This window comes from Dreissena polymorpha, chromosome 11, assembly GCF_020536995.1.
Source record: "Dreissena polymorpha isolate Duluth1 chromosome 11, UMN_Dpol_1.0, whole genome shotgun sequence".
NCBI lineage: Eukaryota > Metazoa > Mollusca > Bivalvia > Myida > Dreissenidae > Dreissena > Dreissena polymorpha.
In genome coordinates this window covers 36,024,247-36,046,477 of record NC_068365.1, presented here as the reverse complement: position 1 = coordinate 36,046,477, position 22,231 = coordinate 36,024,247, and the positions used below count along the sequence as shown (strand labels likewise).

At 33.8% G+C, this 22,231-nt stretch overlaps 1 protein-coding gene across 1 annotated transcript in view; it reads left to right on the top strand.

The window, feature by feature from the left end:
• LOC127850069 (roundabout homolog 1-like) overlaps window positions 1-22,231 on the top strand; it is a 71,511-nt gene that overhangs the window by 30,306 nt on the left and 18,974 nt on the right. The window contains exon 6 of the mRNA XM_052382813.1: window positions 2,104-2,433. Within this exon, the coding sequence (XP_052238773.1) occupies window positions 2,104-2,433 (330 nt within the window). The remainder of the gene's footprint in view (window positions 1-2,103; window positions 2,434-22,231) is intronic.

Genomic DNA, 22,231 nt, shown 5'->3' with positions numbered 1-22,231 from the left:
GCTAACAATTAAGAACTTTTAAATGCACATTGTCGATGGAGATTTTTATGTCAATTGCAAACGATTAACTTACTATTTTTGTGTTGATTATTGTTATGTTCGGTTCTCGGTGTAATATTGTTACATTGATTGCCTAGTTTTGTAAACACAACACGTATCTTGCCTTTAATACAATACTTATGTTTTCATGTTTACAATTAATTATGATCATCGATAGAAACTTATACATTTAAAAAACGCCCGACCGACAACAACCACAAAATATCAAGCTCCATGTCTTCAATAATACGAGTTTTTAAAGAGGGGCTTTGCATCGTGTTACTTCGATCTATTTGATGCATTAAATTAATTCCTTGTAATGATATTAACAATCATCGGAATAAGGAAAGATATATGCCTGTCATTTAGTCATTATTTCAGTACTGTAAAAAAGTTTTGGGAACGTGAGATAAACACACAAAAAAGTTGTCATAATGTTTGGAATTATTTGTTGTGTATTCTTTATTTGGATAAAAGGTGAAACTATTTAAATAAAGATGTGTTGCATCTTTACTTTACGCTACATAAATAAAACGTCAGGATGTGTAAAAATTATTAATAGTTACTGATCCCAAAGCAATGTCCATAATTTATTTGTTGGGAATATTCATCTTTCTATGTTTGGCGTTAACAATTTGTGTTCAATTACAGGGACATTTGAATGGCAATTTTAGATAAACACAACTTTAAACACTAAAATTGATTTTTGCATTAAATATTGCAACACTTAGAACTGCAGGAAAAACACTTGGCTATGAAGTCCTTTATTAAATCTTTTATCTAAAACAAAAACACTAAACTGCATATTACAATGATCTTTACTTATGCCAGCAGGACATAAACATTCTGATAAATTCGATGTCAACATATTATACAAACAGACACAACAAAACAAATCAATAGCATCATCATCATCATCATCATCATTCCCTTGACCGGTCTTGCCGCAGGACGTCGACCTCCCTCTAGCATGCTCATGAAGAACAATCTTGCACAGAGATTCGTGCCTGGTGACGTGTCCAAACCAGACCATATTTTGTCGTTTGACGGTCGCCAGTAGGGGTTCGTGTGGACCAACAAGTGTTACACTCATTCTCCTAATGCACTCGTAGATTTTTTGCGCCGTGTAGAAGATATAGAGCACTCTTCTAGGACATTACCCTGCATTATCTTCTCAAGGAAAGGGTAAAACAGGACGGGAGCAGACATCCATGACGGACTCCCACTGATATCCTGAAAAATCCCCCCTCTGCTTTCCATTAAGAAGTACTGCGCTGATGTCGTTTCCGTAGACTACTTGAATGATTTGAACTAGCCCTTCGTCAGTGTTGATTCCTCTCATACCAGACCATAAGCCATCATGCCACACGCGAGCAAAAGCTTCTTTTAAGGCGATGAATTTTTGGTAGAGCTCACGTTAATGTTGCAGATGTTTTTCAATGAAGAGTTCAGTTGATAATCTGTTCCACTGTGCTCCGCTCAATCCAGATTGCTCTTGTTTAAGCAGTTCTTCAAGCTTACTATTCAAACGATTGAGGATGATGCGTAGTATGACTTTGCTAGGATGACTGATGAGGCTAATGGTGCGATTATTCTTGCACAAGTTGAGGTTGCCCTTGTTCAGTAGGGGGTTTACAAATGACTGGGTATACTCCTTTGGCAAGATGTTCTCCTCTCATATATTTTGGAATAGTGTCGTCATTGTTGAGGTAATTGCTTCTCCTCCTTGATTAAACAGCTCGGAAAGGACGTTGTCCACATCCGGCAATTTTTCTGCCTTTCGACTATAAACTGCCTCCTTCACCTCTTCCTTAAGTATAGACGGACTTCCGTCGTCAAAGCAATAACGCTGCAGCAGTGGCATTTGAATGGTCAAGACAAAAAATAGGTTGATATTGTACTTCGTTCAAAATTATTCACGAAATCAAAACATATAAAATAAGTAATAAACAGTTTAGTACAATCAACATTAAAATAATTATACACAAAACTCAATGTGTTTCATTTGTAAATTGTCATGTAAAAATCAAATTTAAACTAAGTTTTAATAATTGTCTTTTAAAGGTGTCTTTATAAGTTCGTCAGATGGCGTTGTGCTTACACTGACTCCGTGCCAGAGAGGATGCACTGTTATTGCTGGGATAGCGTTCAATATCACGTGTCAACGTTCAGACGCTGCTGTGGCATGGTTCACGTGGGACATTGACAATGGTCATACACATGTTCGCTCTAACGCGCTAACTCAAACACTGGCAATAGCAAGAGCGGGCGTCAACAGTACACTAAGTTTTGTTCCCGAAAGAAAACACCATGGATGGAACATTTACTGTTCGGCATATAAAATAGAGGATAAAAGCCCTTTTTATGCAGAGAGGACACGACTACAAGTGTTATGTAAGTATACCTTCGTGTTATTGGTCAGCTTAGCAAGCCATCTAGCTAGAAATTTTGATTTAGTAGCATTCTATTGGCTGCATTCAATGATGTACTACGAAAAAAAAAAACTTGTACATTTTGTCAAACAGTTAATTTGTTTAAAACGCCTGCACATAAATGTCCCAAATGCGTAACAATAGATGTCATTTGTTAAAACGGCACGGGTTTTCAGATGGACCAGACAAACCCATTTTCAAAGTAGGAGGACAATTCATTAACTCAACCACTGTAAGTATAATAGAAGGAAAAAACATCGCCGTAGAGTGCTGGGGAGACAGCAACCCCTTGGCCACAGTAACTTGGTACAATAAACGCTCACAAACAAATGGGGCGTGGCTTAACTTTACGAACATTAGCCGCAATAGCGATGGGATATTCACATGCACATTGGAGAATCAAATGAAAGCCTCAGACAACAACGAGCGATATGGGAGAAACGAAAGTGATCTAAATTTGGAAATTCTCAGTAAGATTTATTTATATTTCAATACTTTTTGAAAGGAAAGTATTTTATTACCTGCTTTATTTCATAAGTTTTGTTTGACAATATATTGTTATGCATCCGTGTTGGAAACGTATATTTTTATTATAACACATGTATAATAACTATTTTTATTTTAACATAATTATGTATTAGCACCACCAACGGCACCTACCATAAGTTACAGCGGTAATCACATTCTAAAGAGTATCAACATCATCGAGGAAAAAGACTATGACTTTTACTGTACTAGTTCAGGAAAACCATCACCTCAGATTGATTGGAAACTGTTGAATAGTACGACAGAACATAACGTATTGCAAATCCGTAATGTTGGCACGTTACACAACACGATAATCACCTGCTGCGCCAAGAACCTTTTGATACCAGCAGTTGGTGTTCCGGAGCATGGATTGAAGTGCAAACATCTAAATCTGATTGTTTTACGTGAGTTATAACTTAATCAACATTCCATTGTAGATTTAATATATGCTTCACTATTGAGGAAAAAAATATTATCACTAAAATTTAAGAATCCATGACTACCTCAATGATATTTCTACACGGCATCATTATGCTAATCTGGTAAAACTCAAACGGATGCAATATGACTGCTGCTTAGATGATGTCGACATTATTATTTCTTTAATCATTCTATATAATATAATTAATACAGATAAACTAAGTTTTAGTTATATTTCCAGATAAGCCAACGTTTGCTTTCAATGACAAGTATGATGTCAAGGAGAACGATTCGTTCAACGTAACATGTACACAGCAAAACATAAACACGTTGGTAACGTGGATGAGACAAGGAGACGACAAGTGGTCAGAGAGCCACAACACAATATATTGGACAGATGTCAGAAGGGAGAACGCTGGCAATTATACCTGCAAGTTACGATATTCGATCACAGATTCGTTTAATCATTCCATCGACGGTTTCTCTGAACATTCATTCCATTTAAATGTTGAATGTAAGTGTTTCATATTTATCTTACATAACTTCATGACTTATTTCTGTATTTTTTTAATGGGACGTAGATTAAATTTATGTTGCTGCTACTATATTAAATGCTATTGACATAAGGATTTTCAATATATCAGTTTCTGAAGCTAGATATACTCTTAATGAACTTACACCAATTAAAAAAAGTTTCAATTTTGGTATGTAACAATGCAAACATTGTAGATATTTGTATGTATCAAAACATCAAAAAGGTGTTGTTTTAATATGTGTATGATGTAAACACCTTAAACTAAGCTCGAGATAATTTATACAAGTTCACAAATTTGGGCCACGCTCTTCGATCAAGGGGTTTTATACATGTGCGTGAAGTGCCATCTCAGATAAGCATGTGCAGTCCGCACAGGCTAATCAGGGACGGCACTTTCCGCTTTTATGATTTTTTTCGCTTACAGAAGTTCTCTTCTTAGCAAAAATCCAGTTTCGGCCGAAAGTTTCGTCCCTGATTAGCCTATTTGGACTGCACAGGCTAATCTGGGACGACACCTTACGCACGTGCTTTTAACCCTATTTTCACAGAGCGATGCTCATTTTAATATTAAAAGCGTAAGCTTGATTTCAGTCTGGGAAACAATATGCATATAATACACGTATGTTTTATTTGATAACCTTTATAACGGTTAGTAGATAAGCAGAACAGAAAACAGTTTACTTTATGAAAATTAATGGCTTCACATAGTTCCAATCGGGTGTGCATTAACAAAGACATATTTATGAATAACACTGTAGATCCAGCGAGTTACAGATGTCTGCCAAGCAATATGTATATATACACGTATTTGTTAAATTTATAACCGTTATTACTGTACGTAACTACGCAGACAAGTAGAAAAGTTTATTTTATGAAAATTGAGTGATTCACATTGTGTCAATCAGTTGTTCATTAAAAAACTATTATGAATAACACTGTAAGTCCAGCGAGTGTAATTACCTTTGATGCTTGCCATTATTAATGGAGCGATGGCAATTATACGCTTTCTCTTTTGCTGGTGCATTGCGTTTCACGTTGATATCTTATTCTTATTGATGGATAGATGAATGGAAGAAACGCATTTATCGGGCTACAGTATAGAACCTACAAGGCAACTTACCATATTTTGCAATGTATTGTATACATTATATATATCTACATACAATATATAAAACAACTTTAAATATCGCAAGAAGGTGTGTAAAAACATGAACATCTATTGAATAGCTGCCAGCTCTGTCACCACACACAACTCGGATGTGCTGCTACCGCTAATTGGTGCTGGCTGTGGAGCGTTAACGTTCCTCGCAACAACAGTACTTGTATGCGTTTGCAGAAAACGGAAAATGCGAGGTATTTGTAATGTATTTAACGAATATATATCGAAATATTTTAAGATGGTCCGCATAAACAGTTCCAATTTTAAAAAAAAGCTTATACTGCAAACATGTAACGGTATAATGTTGTGATGTATGGCTGTATGTCGTTCTCTACGCCGTTAAATACTTGGTTTTAGGAACACGTCCATCCTATATATCGTTGTTTACTTATTTCATTTTTCAGATAACTCTGTGGCAAACAAAAGGTATTATTCCTTCTGTATTTTCATAATGATTAAATATTGAGGTTAAACATGCTATATACCGTTTAAGAAACGTATATTTCAATTAAGCCATTAAAAACGTGTATTTTTATCGTATGTGTTATTTGAAAATATTGTACCGCATGTATGTTTCAGAAATGTTGCACTACTAGTATGTAAACGAAGGACACGAAATGAAGGTAATACTTTTGATTACTGGTTGATGCATTAATTTTGATGGAGTATGTAAATGATCAATTCTGGGCTACTTGTGAGGGTCGACCTGTCATTTAATCATTTTAAACCTACAGCTCTTTTAATTAACCATTTCAAGGTGGTGACCGCAACCTTAATCATGTTTTATGTGTTATTATTGTTTTGTATTGTAGGGCAATTGGTCAATTTCCTTAAGTAACAGACTAGAGAGGACTTGTAGGAATTTCCTTTCCAATAATGCTTTTGGATTTTGATCATTTGTATATATTCTTAAACAATTGCATCGTTATTTACAGTGTAAAATCGCATTGATAGTTTGCACGAACACGTTTTTTAAATTGAAAAGTGTGTTATTATGTATGTCTTTTAAACTCGGCAAAATATATTCATAGATCAGATGTACATTACTGCAGTCGGAGTTTTGGAACATGAACCTCCTACAGCGTCTCAAGGTTAGGCTGTAAATCGTATAGTTTCACGTTTGTTTATGCAATCGTTCAACTTTTGTTAATGACTTCAGTTTGCTACTTTTACGTAGTAAATTATATATAGTATATGCCTTTTTAGATTAACTTCATAGACGCATATATTGGAATCGTTAAACATTTTAGAACAAGCGGTTTACGATGTTGAGTTTGTCCATATCAGATGTTTGATTGATGTTTTACTTAGATTGTTGGAACATTATGTTCTTTATCAGGAAATGGTCAACTTGGGCAAAGCGACACTAGCAGCGTTTCAAATGCTGTTCATAAGGTTTGATATTTGTTTTTGCAGTAAAGACGCGTCTAGTAGTTCTTAAGTATGTGCTAACCTATTAATCGTGTTACGTTCATCGTGGCTCGTATATAAAATCTATAGTGTTTTATTACACATGCACGCGCTTATAAATTTTATAAACGCATGTAATGTCAAATGTGTAAATGCATGTATTTTCATATGTGTTAATGCATATTTACAGAATATAAATCATGAAATTCGTTTATAAAATAGTATTTGACATCAAATATGATATTCCTTCCATATATCTGTTTAAATGATTTATATACGAATGACTTACTTTCAAGTGTTCAACATTCAAAGTTCTTCAAGATTCTTCAGAGGTCGAAACAGTTGCGGGGGAAGAGGATAAACACTATGCTGAGATAATTGACTTGTTGGTGGCACCAACAACAATACCAAACTCATTGTAGCGATTTGTTCTCAGTAACTTCAAGTTTATCAGTTATACGTTACACGTTAATCGTGATACGGTGATTTGTAAACACTAGTCTGTCGGTTACAAGTTACCATACGTCCGTAAACCACTAGTTCATCTATTACATTCAAGCTCAAGTCTTTCAGTAGTATCCAGCCATAAGTCAATCGATTATCTGCAGCCACAAGTTTATCAGTCATATGTTACAGAAAGAATGTCGGTTATCTGTAACAATAACTATATGTAATCACATGTTTGGCGGCTATCCGTTGCCACGAGTTTATCCCTGTTCTGATACTATAAGTTTATCGTTTAACCGTGACCGCACGTATATCGGTTATGGGTAAACACACGCACATTCATTATTGAATTGTATATGTGTTAACCCAGTGCATTTCAGTACGTAATTTGACTTTGTATATATTATGTGTAGTAGGCAAAATTAATAGGGAAAAACACAAACAAAAACCGAACATAATAATTAAATATATTTATTGGACCATAAGCACTTGTGTTTGCAGATATTTTTAAGAGGTATGCTCGGAATCAGTGATATCTGTATGCGGAGGTTTGGATACACTTATTATGTTGAACATAAGATGTGAATAAACGTGCAATTTCCAACTGTTTCTGTGGTAAGATTCGATTAGAAAAATTTAAACAGAAAATCTGCGGTGTGAATGTCGTTTTTTAAACAACATTACTCACAGGTAATTACATTTAGTAGCAACTGACTGTGTAATTAAAGTTACAGTAACAATTATAAATCAATGTTAATATTGTTTCACATTTATTAATGTAATTATTCACGATACGCATGTTGATTTTTGTGTTTACTTATGTTTTTTTATAAAGAAATGTATATAAAATACATTTTAAAATTAACCATTTAAATCGAGTTGCCCTTCCAAAATTTGATAGTGAAACGGCCATTTGATAAATTATCAATCTTTATTTGGACGAGGTCATTTTCCAAATTTTGTTAGTGAAACGGCCATTTGATAAATTATTAATTTTTATATGGACGAGTTCATGTTTATGTTTAAATGTTTGAATGGACACACACGTATGATTTTACAAACACAATACGTGTAAATACCCTACTTGTTTATATACTGACGATAGCAACTTCATTTATAAAAAAAATCACCAACATTATATTAGTAACGCTTGTATTCCACCGAAATTATAAAAATACAACAGTTGTTTTACACTAGAGTAACATTGGCGACGGTTTCATTACAACACAATTGTTAATTAATGGTTGTATTAAAACAACTTAATATCCGGAACAGTTGTTTGTCTCCAAAATTTTAGCAGAAACATTTTTTACTTCAACCAAACCAATCAGTACTGGCTGTTTTTCCCAGATAAAATAATTAACGGTTGTATTTCAATACAATAAATCAACAACGGTTTTATTTCACCAAAATAATATCAGTGACGGTTGTATTACACAAAAATAATATTGTTTCGATACATAGAGAATAACAGGTTACTGCCTGATAGTTATGTAATATATCAGGCGAGGCTAGCCGAGCTGTTATTTTTTTTCGTGCCGAGCCTGATATATCACAAAACAATCAGGCAGTAATCTGTTTTTCTGTTTATCATACCTCTACGTCCCACATTTAATAAGAACTTGTGAAAAATAATCACTGCGACGCTGCATTTTGCGGGAATGGATATAATTTTCGACGCTTGTTGTGTTAATAATGTCGCGCTTAATATTTGTAAAACATGTTTTTTGTTTTGCTGTTTATGTTGCTTTGGTACATAAAATATATAACATCTTGGCATGTAATTGTTTGTTTGTTTTGTTGAATCTGATTCAATTTTACTTAAAATGACGGCTTTATAATTCGTTCCGAGCAATATGAACTACCTCCAAACATTGACTGATATAACTAGTTCCTATTGAACAGATATAAAAAATAGCATGCAACATTGTTTCAGACAGATCAACGTAGCGGCATGATAAAATATACTACATTGAAACATGAAAGGTCTAGTAAGATATAGAACATATCAAATATTTGAGTATTTAACTTCGGTTTGTTTGTGAATATAATCTTTATAATTGTAAGTTTAACTTCATTTGTTCTGTTTTAAGATATCGTAGAAGTTATATTTTATGAAACAAAACAATTATAACGTAAATCCTTTCGGGATCAGATAATTTTAGGAAGTGTCTCCTCACGTTTGCTGAAGCACTTCTGCAGATGAAGCTACATGTTTAAGCTCTCCATACGCATATCCTGGGGAAGGCTTTATTTCTAGCTGAAAGTATGACTCAAGTTATCATATCAATTGTAAACAAAATTCGACCCTTAAAACCCTATTGACGTGTATTGTAATTAAATGTATGTAGCTTGCATATTTGTGTTTTTACTTGCAATTCAACCTTACAAACGTTGCGAAAAGTCGAAAAATGAATGAAATGTTAGAGACAGCTATTCATGTTCATGCGCAAGTCAATTTATCTGCAGCAATAAACAATCAACATTAGTTATTCCTCAAAACAAAACATTTGTGCGACTTTAATTGAACCACAATATACTTCCGTGACTCAGTTCCATCGTATATAAGGTGTGATTCAACAAATACAGACACGGATGTAAAGTGAACAATCAATGCTGTTTAATATATTGATTGTGTATGTGTTCCAATGATGCATAGTGTCATACTTTTAACAAGGCCACAGCAAATTCAAATTTTGGAAATGCATTATATTTCGAACACATACGCCAGTGAAAATAGGTATCGCGGTGCAAATCAAGAACAGGGCAGGGTATTTAGTTTTTATCGCTCATGACATTGTACGTGAATATACAGGGCGACATGTTCTGTCTGGAAATGCATAACGATAATCATAAAGTAAAACACATGAATACGCACTAACTGTCCCTTACTTGATTTTAAATTTCCTTACAATTAAGAAAAAACCATGGTTATGAGTAAGTATGCACAGAAGGACATTATTAAATGGATGGCGCATTTTTGCACTGAAGTTCTCTGTCTTTAATGTTTGAACTGACATGATTTGTGTATATGACAGTACGTGGACTGTTGTAAGCAGCAAGCGTGTTAATATTTATGTATGTACATGTATACTTATGCAACATTGAATGCAATGAACAGTTTTCTTTTATCAAGGTTTAACAAATATATGTGTATTGGATAAACATCTATCCATATATGCACCTTAACACACAAACTATTATTTTGTATTATTTTTTGTTATTTTATATTTTCTATTGTTGCAAATTCGCTCAGTTATTTATTACTGATTATACATTCACACGATAACTATCATGATCGCCATGATGGTAGAGTGATTCTAAGTATAAGATAAGGTCTTGCTTCGGTTATTAATAGTGCGTTTTAGCAGCTCTCGTATTAATAAAGATGTTGTATATATGTTAATTTACATACACCTTTTGTGTTTATTAAGATGATGAGATGTGAAAATATATACATTAACATCAAAGAATTGTGATTAAGCAGATCAATTATTTATGAACTTACATTGACAATTCGACGCACAAATATATTTTCTTACTCATGTATCTACATCGATTACGTAATAAAAGTAAATAAGTTATCTTTATGTTACTATGGTTCAATGACGCGATGATTATGTTGCAAACACGATTTAATTGTGCATTTAAAGAGGTCTATTGTGGGTTGTCACAAAGTAAGGATTGCACTCGACGCATTCAAAGAGTAATGTTTTGTTTTCGAGGAAGAAGAAATTGAAAGCGAAATGTTATGTCCCGGACAATGACACGGATGTTGTTTTTTTCAATTGGTAATTCTATTCAGACCTTGCCGCAAACCATGACGATGCAAAGGTTTCAGTGAACCTATCTCACTAAGCTATATTCAACTTTTTACAAAGTCCAATCGAACTTCCTTCTTACCGGAAGAAACATGGTTGGATTAATTACTACACAACACTCCCACATGAGAGTACAAACCAACATGTGCTAATTGAGTTCATATTCGCTTTAAAAATGATAATAGGGAAGAATTGTCTTAAAACAAATAAGCCCAAAGGCTCAAAATGTGTCAGCATTATTTTAACTCGGTGGTATAATTATCAATTCACTTATGTCTCATATGAATTATTCTTTTAAAATCTGGGGGTTCGACATGCCTTCAGACCTTAAAAACCCCTACGGTTTACATGTACTGTTACATTGTGATGACAACAGTTGTAAGCATTGTAATTTGTTATGTTCTTTCGCCTGTTGTTTATCATCTTTTGTAAAGTTAAGTGTTCACTTATCTTAAAGAAAGAAAGTTTGGATTTTGCCGAGATGTTAACACCGGGTGATGTAGATGGGGTTTAAAAATCCATTTGATTGTTTTTCGATTGAGGAGCACAATCGCTCCGTTTGATATGCGTCTGAATACAAGACATGTACTGAGTCAGCTTTTAGAATAATAAATACAATGTATTGACTTCATTTTATATTCATGCCATCCTCTCAAGTATTTATGTTTAAATTACGGGCGAAACAATTTTGTTAAGGATCATGGTTAATATAGTAAGTCAGTATTTCTTGACAGCTTAGGTTTTACAGAAATTGGTTATATGTGATTGTGGATTGACACACAATCTCACAATTATATGAAATTGCATGAACGATTTAGGAAAGATACATATTAAATCCTCATTTTCGTTTTTTACTTGCTCTAATGATCATCCACTGTTTAATATTATAACATTGGGTAATGGCATTGTGAACATAACTTATCATCTTCTGTGTAAATTATGGTTAATGCTAAAGTCACAAAGTCGTAAAGGTGGATGTTTGGCTACTAAAACGAGTACGTGCCATAACACTGTCACCTTTCTTAGATAGTATTAGCTTTCTTTGCATATTAAATATGTTTCAGACTTACCCCTAATCATAAGATCAAATTAGGCTATGTTGATTTTAACTTGTCTATTACAAGTGTGCAAAACGTGTCAGTTGAGTATTCGGGTGACAGCTATCCAAGTGCATGTGTAACATGGTATGATTTCTAGTTGATTCTATACTAACATCACGACACTTAACTGATTGTTACTATTCTTGTGTAATTAATGGGGCGCTTAAAAATGTATGTACATGTAGTTGTAATGTATTCTTATGTATGAAAATATTAATGATACAAGTATATGCATTTATTTTCTTCTGAATTTTTAATTCCGATTTTGATTTTTTTTTAAATTAACAAACTACCAAACGATGACCTTTATTGACAACAAGAACGCCAGTGTGACCATCACTTGTTAAGCACAAAGAAAATCTCCAGACACAAGGGCAATGATGTATACAAATAATGAAACAGAACTACCTTACTAAAAATTTCACTGAATATCTGAAGTGTACGCACACAGGGACATACGAAGGTTTTGGGAGTAACAGACTTATCGCACTGATTTTGTCATAAAAACGTGTGAATGTAACAGTGAGATGTCAGACTGTTTTACGTTTGCAATAAATATTTTATATTACTGGGTTTATATACTCGCATTTGCTTCAGAGCATATTCACGAAAGACGATGATATAACAGCTAATGTTCAAATCGATACACTGCTGTCCATTATCATATATTTGGACATAACGTTTTGCGTAAACTTTTAAGAACGCCTAGAAAATGTTGAATGAAGGTTAATTGTGATGCAATGAGCTACATATATCTATATGCTGGTTTATTGCTAAAGGTTCACCTCGGCAAGACTAAAAAACGTCTACAAATCATGAGACGTTGACCACTATATGTGCAAATGTCAAACTGAATTTCACATTCATTTCTCGTCCAGTAACGGGAGACTGTATTTGACTTTAGTCGAGCTGAAATGGCATCATGAGCGCTTGGTGCGGATAGAATGTATACTTCACCGTACGCTATGAAGAAACCGCAGTCGTTTTACCGGTTTAGGCCAGAATTATAACACGCTGACTCGTATTTATCAACAATTTAATAACTAATCGTGCTGTTTGTATTATTAACTCGATTGTCATTAGTTTAGTTTTTATTTTTGTCGGTAAATTGGCCATAAGAAATCATTTTGCATATTTTTACAGCGTTTATAAACTGGCAAAATCTATAAGTCCATTTCATTTAAACTTAACCAGTTTACAGACACTGTATCGATGAAATCAGGTTACGGTACAGGTTGTACGGACACGATCTATATACTTTTCAGAATAATTAAATCTAAATGGTCATATAATAATCTGATACCTCATGCTAGTTCCGACTCAACATTTTCAAGTATGTAATAAGACTTAAATGTTACCTACTCAACTTAAGGTTATGCATTTAACGCATGTGAGAATAGTTCGTTCTTTAAAGACTGCGAAACATGAAAACTTAAGTAAACATCGTTCATAAGTCGTTGTATCTTTTTACTGAGACATTTCTATCACGAATACCCAATTATTTTAATATACACTACAATATTATAACAAATGGATAGACAACACATACACGGATATATGCACAACGCATGTTTTACTCATAGATTAAATGTATTTATGTCGAATTATACAACGAAGAAACCATCACTACGTTTATCGAAACACGTTTGAAAATTGACATAAACTTTATATAGTATCATATGTTAGCTTTAAAAGTTATCTTTTCCCAATAGGATAAGATGATTTTTACAGGCTACTCTAAAACACACCCTGAATTGTAATAGATATTGGTCACTTGCCTTAAATTATGACTAATTTATGTAAATACGAATTGAAGTTCAGATAATGCATCTGTGCTACTAGAGTTTCATTATTCCTTTATACAGAATTCAGGGCTGGTATTCACCAACCGGTTCTTAGACTTACAAATAAAGAATAGTCTAAGATTCAACAAAAATATCTCTGAGATTACACACACAAACATATATATTTATATAGGCTCAAAATGGTGCTTATATCATTAACATATTGTTTTTAACGAATAATAATTCAATTAAAGGTGCTTATTGCCACACTTGACTTGACTTCAAGTAGTTTTCAGTACGTTAACATTTTAAGAAAATTCTTATTTTTAGAATGAAGTGTAATAATCGGTTGGCGAATACGCGCCCAGGGGTGGTATTCCAGAAACATCTAAAGTCATTTCTTATATAATTTCACATAAGTTCAAAATTACAATGTTTTGTATTTCTTTACATAATAAGGAAACACATGTTTTTTTGGTATTCCTAAAATAACATTGGCATAATGATGTTATTTTAATGTATATCTTGATGCCAATATGTTGCAATATGAAATGAAACGCTTAAGAAAATTTCCCAATTAAAGGATAAGAATAAAATTTAACTTGATATGCTTCTGGAATACGAACCCTGATCATTTTGTCACGAATCTCTACCTTATGTGATAATGTATTGGCAGTTAATGCTCTAACGAGTAAAACGTGCTCTAAATGTATAATTAAGAACGTGTATAATTTCAAAAAATCTGAATAGATTATTGTAACTTGTTTGTTAAAATATATTTCTTGAAGTTGTCACTGAGCATACCATTTTTACCTATCTGAACGTTTCAATATACACTTGCTTTATTTAGAACGCCTGCATATATTCGTCAAATGACGTTTGCATTTTTTGCTAGTGACGTGTGCCATTCTTATACCTTCTACTGACGTTTGTCATATTTGTTTCTAATCTTGAAACGTATATTTATTATCCGGTATATACTTTCGTTTGTTTATGCATGGAAATAATATTTAATAATAAGTTCGTTCGGTAACGCATAGACAGTTATGTTACCATTGATTTTTTTTAACACGGACTCATTGTATGCTTTAACACTGACGTTTGCTTCAACAATTGAATTTTTTTGTCAAAGCTTTATCAAAAATCAAAGCTACGCGTTATATACCGATCGCAATCTTTATGCATGCCTTATTGCCGGCATTATGTCGTATGAAATCTAGAGTACGATTAGCAAAGATATTGACACAAACCCTACCTGACGCGGCTGTTCTCCATCTTAAAAAGCCTACTGACCTTTTATTTTTTGTGGTCTCGTTACAGTTTTTGTTTACCCTAATGAGTGATATGACTTGTACATTTTATGTGCAACCTTTTAGACCTTAATTAGTATTTAGTATTGTAACCATAAGAGAGGTTGATTATTTTTGCAAAAAGCGCCAGTGCATAATATTATAAAACAGTTAATGATATTGGTTTAATTTGAGACTGTAAAACAACCCGAAGGGTGAAAATTAAGGCTGTTTCGTTTTAAATTTTTCACACGCTGTCATAAATTTATGACATAATGAAGGATGTTTGTGTCGGTACACAAACACATATAATGAATTTCTATAAAACCGCAATTGCATAGAAATACAGAATTATACAGTTAAACATGATCCTAAACACAATTTTTTCGACTGTTATTTAAACATGAAATGTTTAGTGGAAATAATGTTAATATTTATTATGATATAAGGTGACAACGTACATGTATTTTGTTCAGCCGCATATCAAACAGAGCTATTGTGCTCCTAAATCGAAAAACTATCAAATTGATATTGAAACCCCCATCTTCATCCTCAGGTGTTACAATCACGGCACAATCCAAACTTCCTTTATTTAAGATAAGTGCACAATCTCCTTTACCAAAGAGGAAATACAATCGGGAATACAATATAACAAATATTACAACTTGTGTTACACCATTGGAATATTCAATCCAAAACGCATGGTTTTTAAACGTCTTAATTCATGTCTAACCGCATACAATCCCCCTAATTTTAAAACAATAATTCGTATGAGACATGAGTGAAGTGATAATTATACCACTGAGTTACAATAATGCTGAACTAAGAGGAGTCTTTGGGCTAAATTTCTTTAAATAATATTGTTCCTTTTTATCATTTTAAAATTTAAATATGAACTTAATTTGTTTGGCACGTGTAGTTTTGTACTCTCAGATGGGACTGCTGCATTTCTGTCAGAAAATATTGTGGTGCTGTAACGATTCCAACCATGTTACTTCCGTTGTGAAGGAAATTAGAGTGAACGTTGATAAGTGAGATAGGTTCACTGCAACCTTCACATCGTCATAGTTTGCAGCATGGTCTGAATTGAGATATCACTTGAAAGAAACAGATGTGCCATTGTCAGGGACGCAACATTTCGCTTTCAATTTCTTCTTCCTCGAAAACATAATATTAATCTTTGATCGCGTCTTTTTCAATCAGAGCTTTGTGACAACCCATAAAAGACATCTTAAATGCATAACTTGTGTTTGTAACATAATTAGCGCGTGTTTGACCATAATTTGTTACTGTTGCGTAAAATAAATGTGTCTATAGGAACACGGAGAAATATCATAAGGCTTGAATTGTCATTTTTATTAAACTCGATATCGAACACGGAAAGACTGACTTAAGTAACATAACGATAATGTATTTCCTTTTATTACGTAACCGAAGTAGACAAATGAGTATGACAAATATTTTTGCGTCGATTTATCAAATCTGTGTCATTCTTTGATGTTCATGTTTATGTTTTTACTCCTATGTATAGGTTTATGAACATATATACAACGTGCTGCTACAACGCCTTTTTAATTACAGTAGCAATTCCTTATCTTATATTTAGAATCGATCTACCAAGTATTATGTACACAAATCATGTCAGTTCAAACATAAAAGCCAGAGGACTTCAGTGCAAAAAGGCGCCATCCATTCAATAATGTCCTTCTTTGCAAACTTACTCGTAACCATTGTTTGTTTCTGTATTGGCAGGAAATTAAAAATCTAGTAAGGGACAGTTAGTGCGTATTAATGTGTTTTACTTCATGTATATCGTTATGCATTTCCAGACAAAACATGTCGATGTAAATCCTCACTTACAATGTCATGAGTGATAAAAGCTCATACACAATGCCGTGTTCTTGATTTGCAACGCAATACCTATTTACATGCGTATGTGTTCGAAATATAATGTATTTACAAATTTTGAAATTGCTGTGGCCTATATAAAAGTATGACACTATGCATCATTTGAACACAAACACAATCAAAAGTTAAACAGCATCGATTGTTCACTTAACATCCGTGTCTGTATTTGTTGAACCACACCTTAAAAACGATGAAAATGAGTCACGGAAGTTATATATTGTGTTTCAATTGAAGTCGCTAAAATGTTTGGTTTTGAGGAATAACTATTGTTGATTGTTTATTGCTACCTATAAATGGACTTGCACATGAGCAAACTTAATTGTCTCTAACATTCCATTCATTTGTAGACTTTCCGAAACGGTTGTCGGTGGTAAGGTTGAATTGCAAGTAAAAAACAAATGTGCATACTACGTACATTTAATGATTATACACGTCATTGGGGGTTTAAGGGTCGAATTTTGTTAACAATGGATATGAAATTCCAACCCATACTTTCAGCAAGAATTAAAGCATTCCACAGTGTATGCGTATGGAGGGCTTAAACGTGTAGATTCATTTGCAGAAGAGCTTGAGCAAACGTGATGAAGCACTTCCTAAAATTATCTGATCCCGAAAGGATTTACATGATAATTGTTTTGTTTAAAAATGTTTAGCTTCTACGATATCTTAAAAACAGAACAAATGAAGTTAAACTGATAATTTTTAAGATTATATTCACCAACAAACGGAAGTTAAATATTGAAATATTGCATAAAATTATGTTCTTTATCTTACTAGACGTTTCATGTGTCACTGTAGTATATTTTATCATACCGCTACGTTGATATATGTCTGAAACAACGTGATTTTATCATACCGCTACGTTGATATATGTCTGAAACAACGTGGCATGATAATTATTTTCTATATCTGTTCAACAGAAACTAGTTATATCAGTCAATGTTTGGAGGTAGTTCATAATGCTCGGAACGAATTATAAAGCCGTCATTTCAAGTAACATTGAATCAGATTCAACAAAACAAACAATCAGATACCAAGATGTTATATATATAATACACAAAAAGCAACATAAACAGCAAAAAAATGTATATATTAGGCTCGGCAGGAATAAAATAACGGCTCGGCAAGCCTCGCCATTAATTTTAGTTCTAAGCCTCGCCTTATATATTTCATTAATATCATGCAGTAACATGTTATTCTCTATTTAAGTAACAGTATTATTTTTGTGTAATACAACCGTCACTGATATTATTTTGGTGAAAAAAAACCGTTGCGGATTTATTGTATTGAAATACAACCGTAAATTATTTTATCTGGGCAAAACAGCCAGTACTGATATATTTTGGTTAAAAAATAAATGTTTCTGCTAATATTTTGGAGACAAACAATTTTTCCGATTATTATGCTGATTTAATACAACCATTAATTAACAATTGTGTTGTAATGAAACCGTCACCAATGCTTTTTTAGTGTAAAACAACTGTTTGTTTTTAATTCGGTGGAATACAAGCGTTACTAATATGATGTTGGTGTTTTGTTTTATAAATGAAGTTGCCATTGCCAGTATATAAACAAGTAGGGTATTTACACGTATTAGGTTTGTACAATCATACGTGTGTGTCCATTCAAACATTTAAACATTTGAACTTGTCCATATAAAGATTTATTAAAAAATATCAAATGGCCGTTTTATTAAAACAAATTGGAAGGAAATATCGATTTAAATGGTTTATTTTAAAATGTATTTGATATAAAAAAAATTATAAAAACATAAGCACAAACACAAATCTACATGAGTTTCCCGATATTTTAAATTGTTATCAAATACCCCATTCGATGACGCTTTTAAGCTCCGCCCACTCAGGTGCAATCAAAGCGATACAAAATTTGACGTTCACATTATAAGAATGATGAATGATAATTTAATGAAATACATATGTATATAATATATATGTTACATTTATGAAAAAGTAAAATATATTTGTTATCTATTATAAATATTATATTTTACTCCATCATTATGAATATAGAATTCATTAACTGAATAACATGCAATTCTGTAAACTTATAATCATTGTTACTGATGCCTGTGCTTGTGTAAGCGCGCTAGAGCGATCACGTGTATTTTCAAGATACCACGTAAACAATGCCTCAGCATTATCTGAACGTTGACACGTGATATTGAAAGCTGACCTAGCAATAACAGTGCATCTTTTCTGGCACGGAGTCAGTGTAAGCACAACGCAATCTGACGAACTTATAAAGACACCTTTAAAAGACAATTATTTAACTTTTTTAATTTGATTTTTTTACATGACAATTTGAAAATAAAACATATTGATTGTTTTTTTTCATTTTAATGTTGATGGTCATATGATGTTTATTTTGTATTATATATTTAATGATGTTGTGAATCATGCTGAACGAGGAACGGTGTCAACCTATTTTATTGACTTGACCATTCAAATGCAAATGCTGCAGCTTTATTTATTTGACGACGAAAGTCCTCCATACTTAAGTAAGAGGTCAAGGTGGCAGTGCGTAGTTGTAAGACAGGAAAAAAGCCGGGTGTGGACAACGTCCATTTCGAGCTGATTAAGCACGGTGGAGTGGCAACGACTTCAGAAATGACGGCACTATGCCACCGCATATGGGAGGAGAAGAAGTGGTCCAAGGAGTGGACCCAGTCACTGGTCATTCCCCTATCGAACAATGTCAACCTCGAATTGTGCGAGAATTACCGCACCATCAGCATCATTAGTCATTCCAGCAAAGTCATGTTACGCATCCTTCTCAATCGATTGAAAAAAATATATGGAGGAACTGCTGGAAGAATAGAATGTTCGAGCTGAGAGGAGCACAGTGGACTTTTAATTGCAATCATCATTGGGAAACAACTGCAACACCAATTTTAGCTCTTCCACAACTTCATCGACTTTACGAAAGCTTTCGACCGCGTGTGGCATGATGGCGTATGGCATGTTATGATAGGATTCATCACTGAAGGGCTGGTGCAAATCATCAAAGAACTCTACGGAAACGCAAGCAGCGCAGCATTTCTTAATGGAAAGCAGGAGGACTTCTTCAGGACATCAGTGGGCGTCCGTCATAGATGTCTTCTCTCGATCGTCTTGTATAACCTTTTCCTTGATACGACAATGCAGGAGACTCTCCATGGCCAACACACCTCTATATGAATCGGTGGAAGACCCATCTCTATTTTAAGATTCGCCGATGAAATTGACCTAATGAGTGGCACCAGCAGTGAACTTCAAGAAATCACCAACAGACTCTATGAACGAGCAGGAGCATACGGGATGGAGGTCAGCACGGAGAAAATCATGGTGAACAATATGACCAACACCAGTTCCAACATCACCATGAACGGCGAGAAGTTAGACGAAGTGACAAACTTCAAATACTTTGGCGCAATCCTGTCCAAGGATGGTACCAGTACCGCTGAGGTCCGAATTAAACTTACTATTGCAACCGCAGCGATGGCCGGACTGAGCAGGTTGTGGACAAGCTGTCCCAACAGCTTCCTCACCAAGCACAGGGTCTTCAAGTCCTTCGTAGTTTTCTTCCTACTGTACGACTGTGATATCTGGACGCTTCACACGGACACAGAAAGCAGGATATAGGCATTTTAACACAAATGTCTCAAAAGACTGATCTGCATCTCCTACACGGAGCACAATACCTATGAGTACGTCTGGTACATGACTTGTTCGCCCACAAGAGCCCCTACTGGCGACCGTTAATCGACAAAATCTGGCTTGCTTTGGACACGTCACAATGCACAAATCTTTGTGCAAGACTGTTATCCATGGGGATGCTAGAGGTAAGTCGACGTCGAGGCCGTCAGAAGAAAAACTGGATGGACATTGTGAACGAGGGGACATTCCTTCCCATGGATGAATTACTCACAGCACACAACAGAACTGGCTGAAGGTGGATTTCTGTAACGTCTTTCTTTATCCCCCACAAACGGCCTGCTAATGATTTGTTTTGTTGTATCTGTTTGTTTGATGTCGTATGACATCGAATTTATCATAAAATATTTGTCTCTCTGGCATAAGTAAAGTTGAATTTTGTTTATATTTAAGTGCGTTTTGTTTAATAAAAGATTAAATAAGGAACTTCATTTCGAATTGTTATAACTGCAGTTTTTAGTGTTGCAATCTTTAATGCAAAAATAAATTTTTTTGTTTAAAGTTGTGTTTATTTAAAGTTATCCTTCAAATGTCTCTGTAATTGAACACAAATTGTAGATGTCAAGCATAGAAAGATGAATATTCCTAAACAATAAAACATTGATATGGTTTTGGAATCATAATATATAAATAATGTTCACACATCCTAACATTTTATTTATGTATCCTAAGAGCACACTTTAGATATGTAGCATTTATTTAATGATTTTCACCTTTTATCCAAATAAAGAATACACCAAAAATAATTCCAAGCATTATGAAAAAAGTATTTTTTTTTGTTTATCGCACGTTTCCAAGCCCTTTAAAGAGAACTGAAATGATGAATGCAAGACATTCATATATATTTCTTTATTTCGGTGATTGTTATTATCATAGCAAGGAATTATTTAATGCATCGGATAGATCGAGGTAACACGACGCAAAACTCTGTATTAACACTCGTATTGTTAAAGAAATGAAGCTTGATTTTTTGTGTTTTTTTTCGTTTAGACGCATTTTTTATGGATATGTTCCTACCGATGATCTTATTGTATCGAAAGATGTCAACACTAATTCGCTGCTGGCTGATTTTATCATTATTACTTTTGATACTCATATTGGCATCTCTCAACTTCCGTTTAAGTACTAACAGGCTCTCAGCAGTATATCATTTATGGTAAAACAGTTATGGTATTTGTTACATAATAGGCACGAGATCTATTCTACATTAAGGTTCATGGAGTACTCCGGATGCTAATGGACACATCGCGTGTGTAAGTTTTGGCTTTGTTGTCTATGTAGACGTGATATATAAGTTGATTCTAGCCCGGATTTTGCAACACTGAATAAATCGTTTAGTTAATCTAATGACATTAGTACTAAGTTATTTTCATAAATAAATGACTAGCTGTGTGTATTATAATCGCAGAGATAACTTACATCGGATTACAACAAAATTACAATATTGACATCGCGTTCTATGTATATATTACGTAAAGTACACTTAATGTTTCATAATCTAATTCGCAGAAGTAATGCGTTGAGGGCGATTGTTGGACCCCAAAATACACTAACGTGGTACATTTAATCATATAAAGAACCTTCTCATGTGTATGATGTAAAACATAAGGCGTATAATGCTACACATAAGATTGAGCAGGTAATCC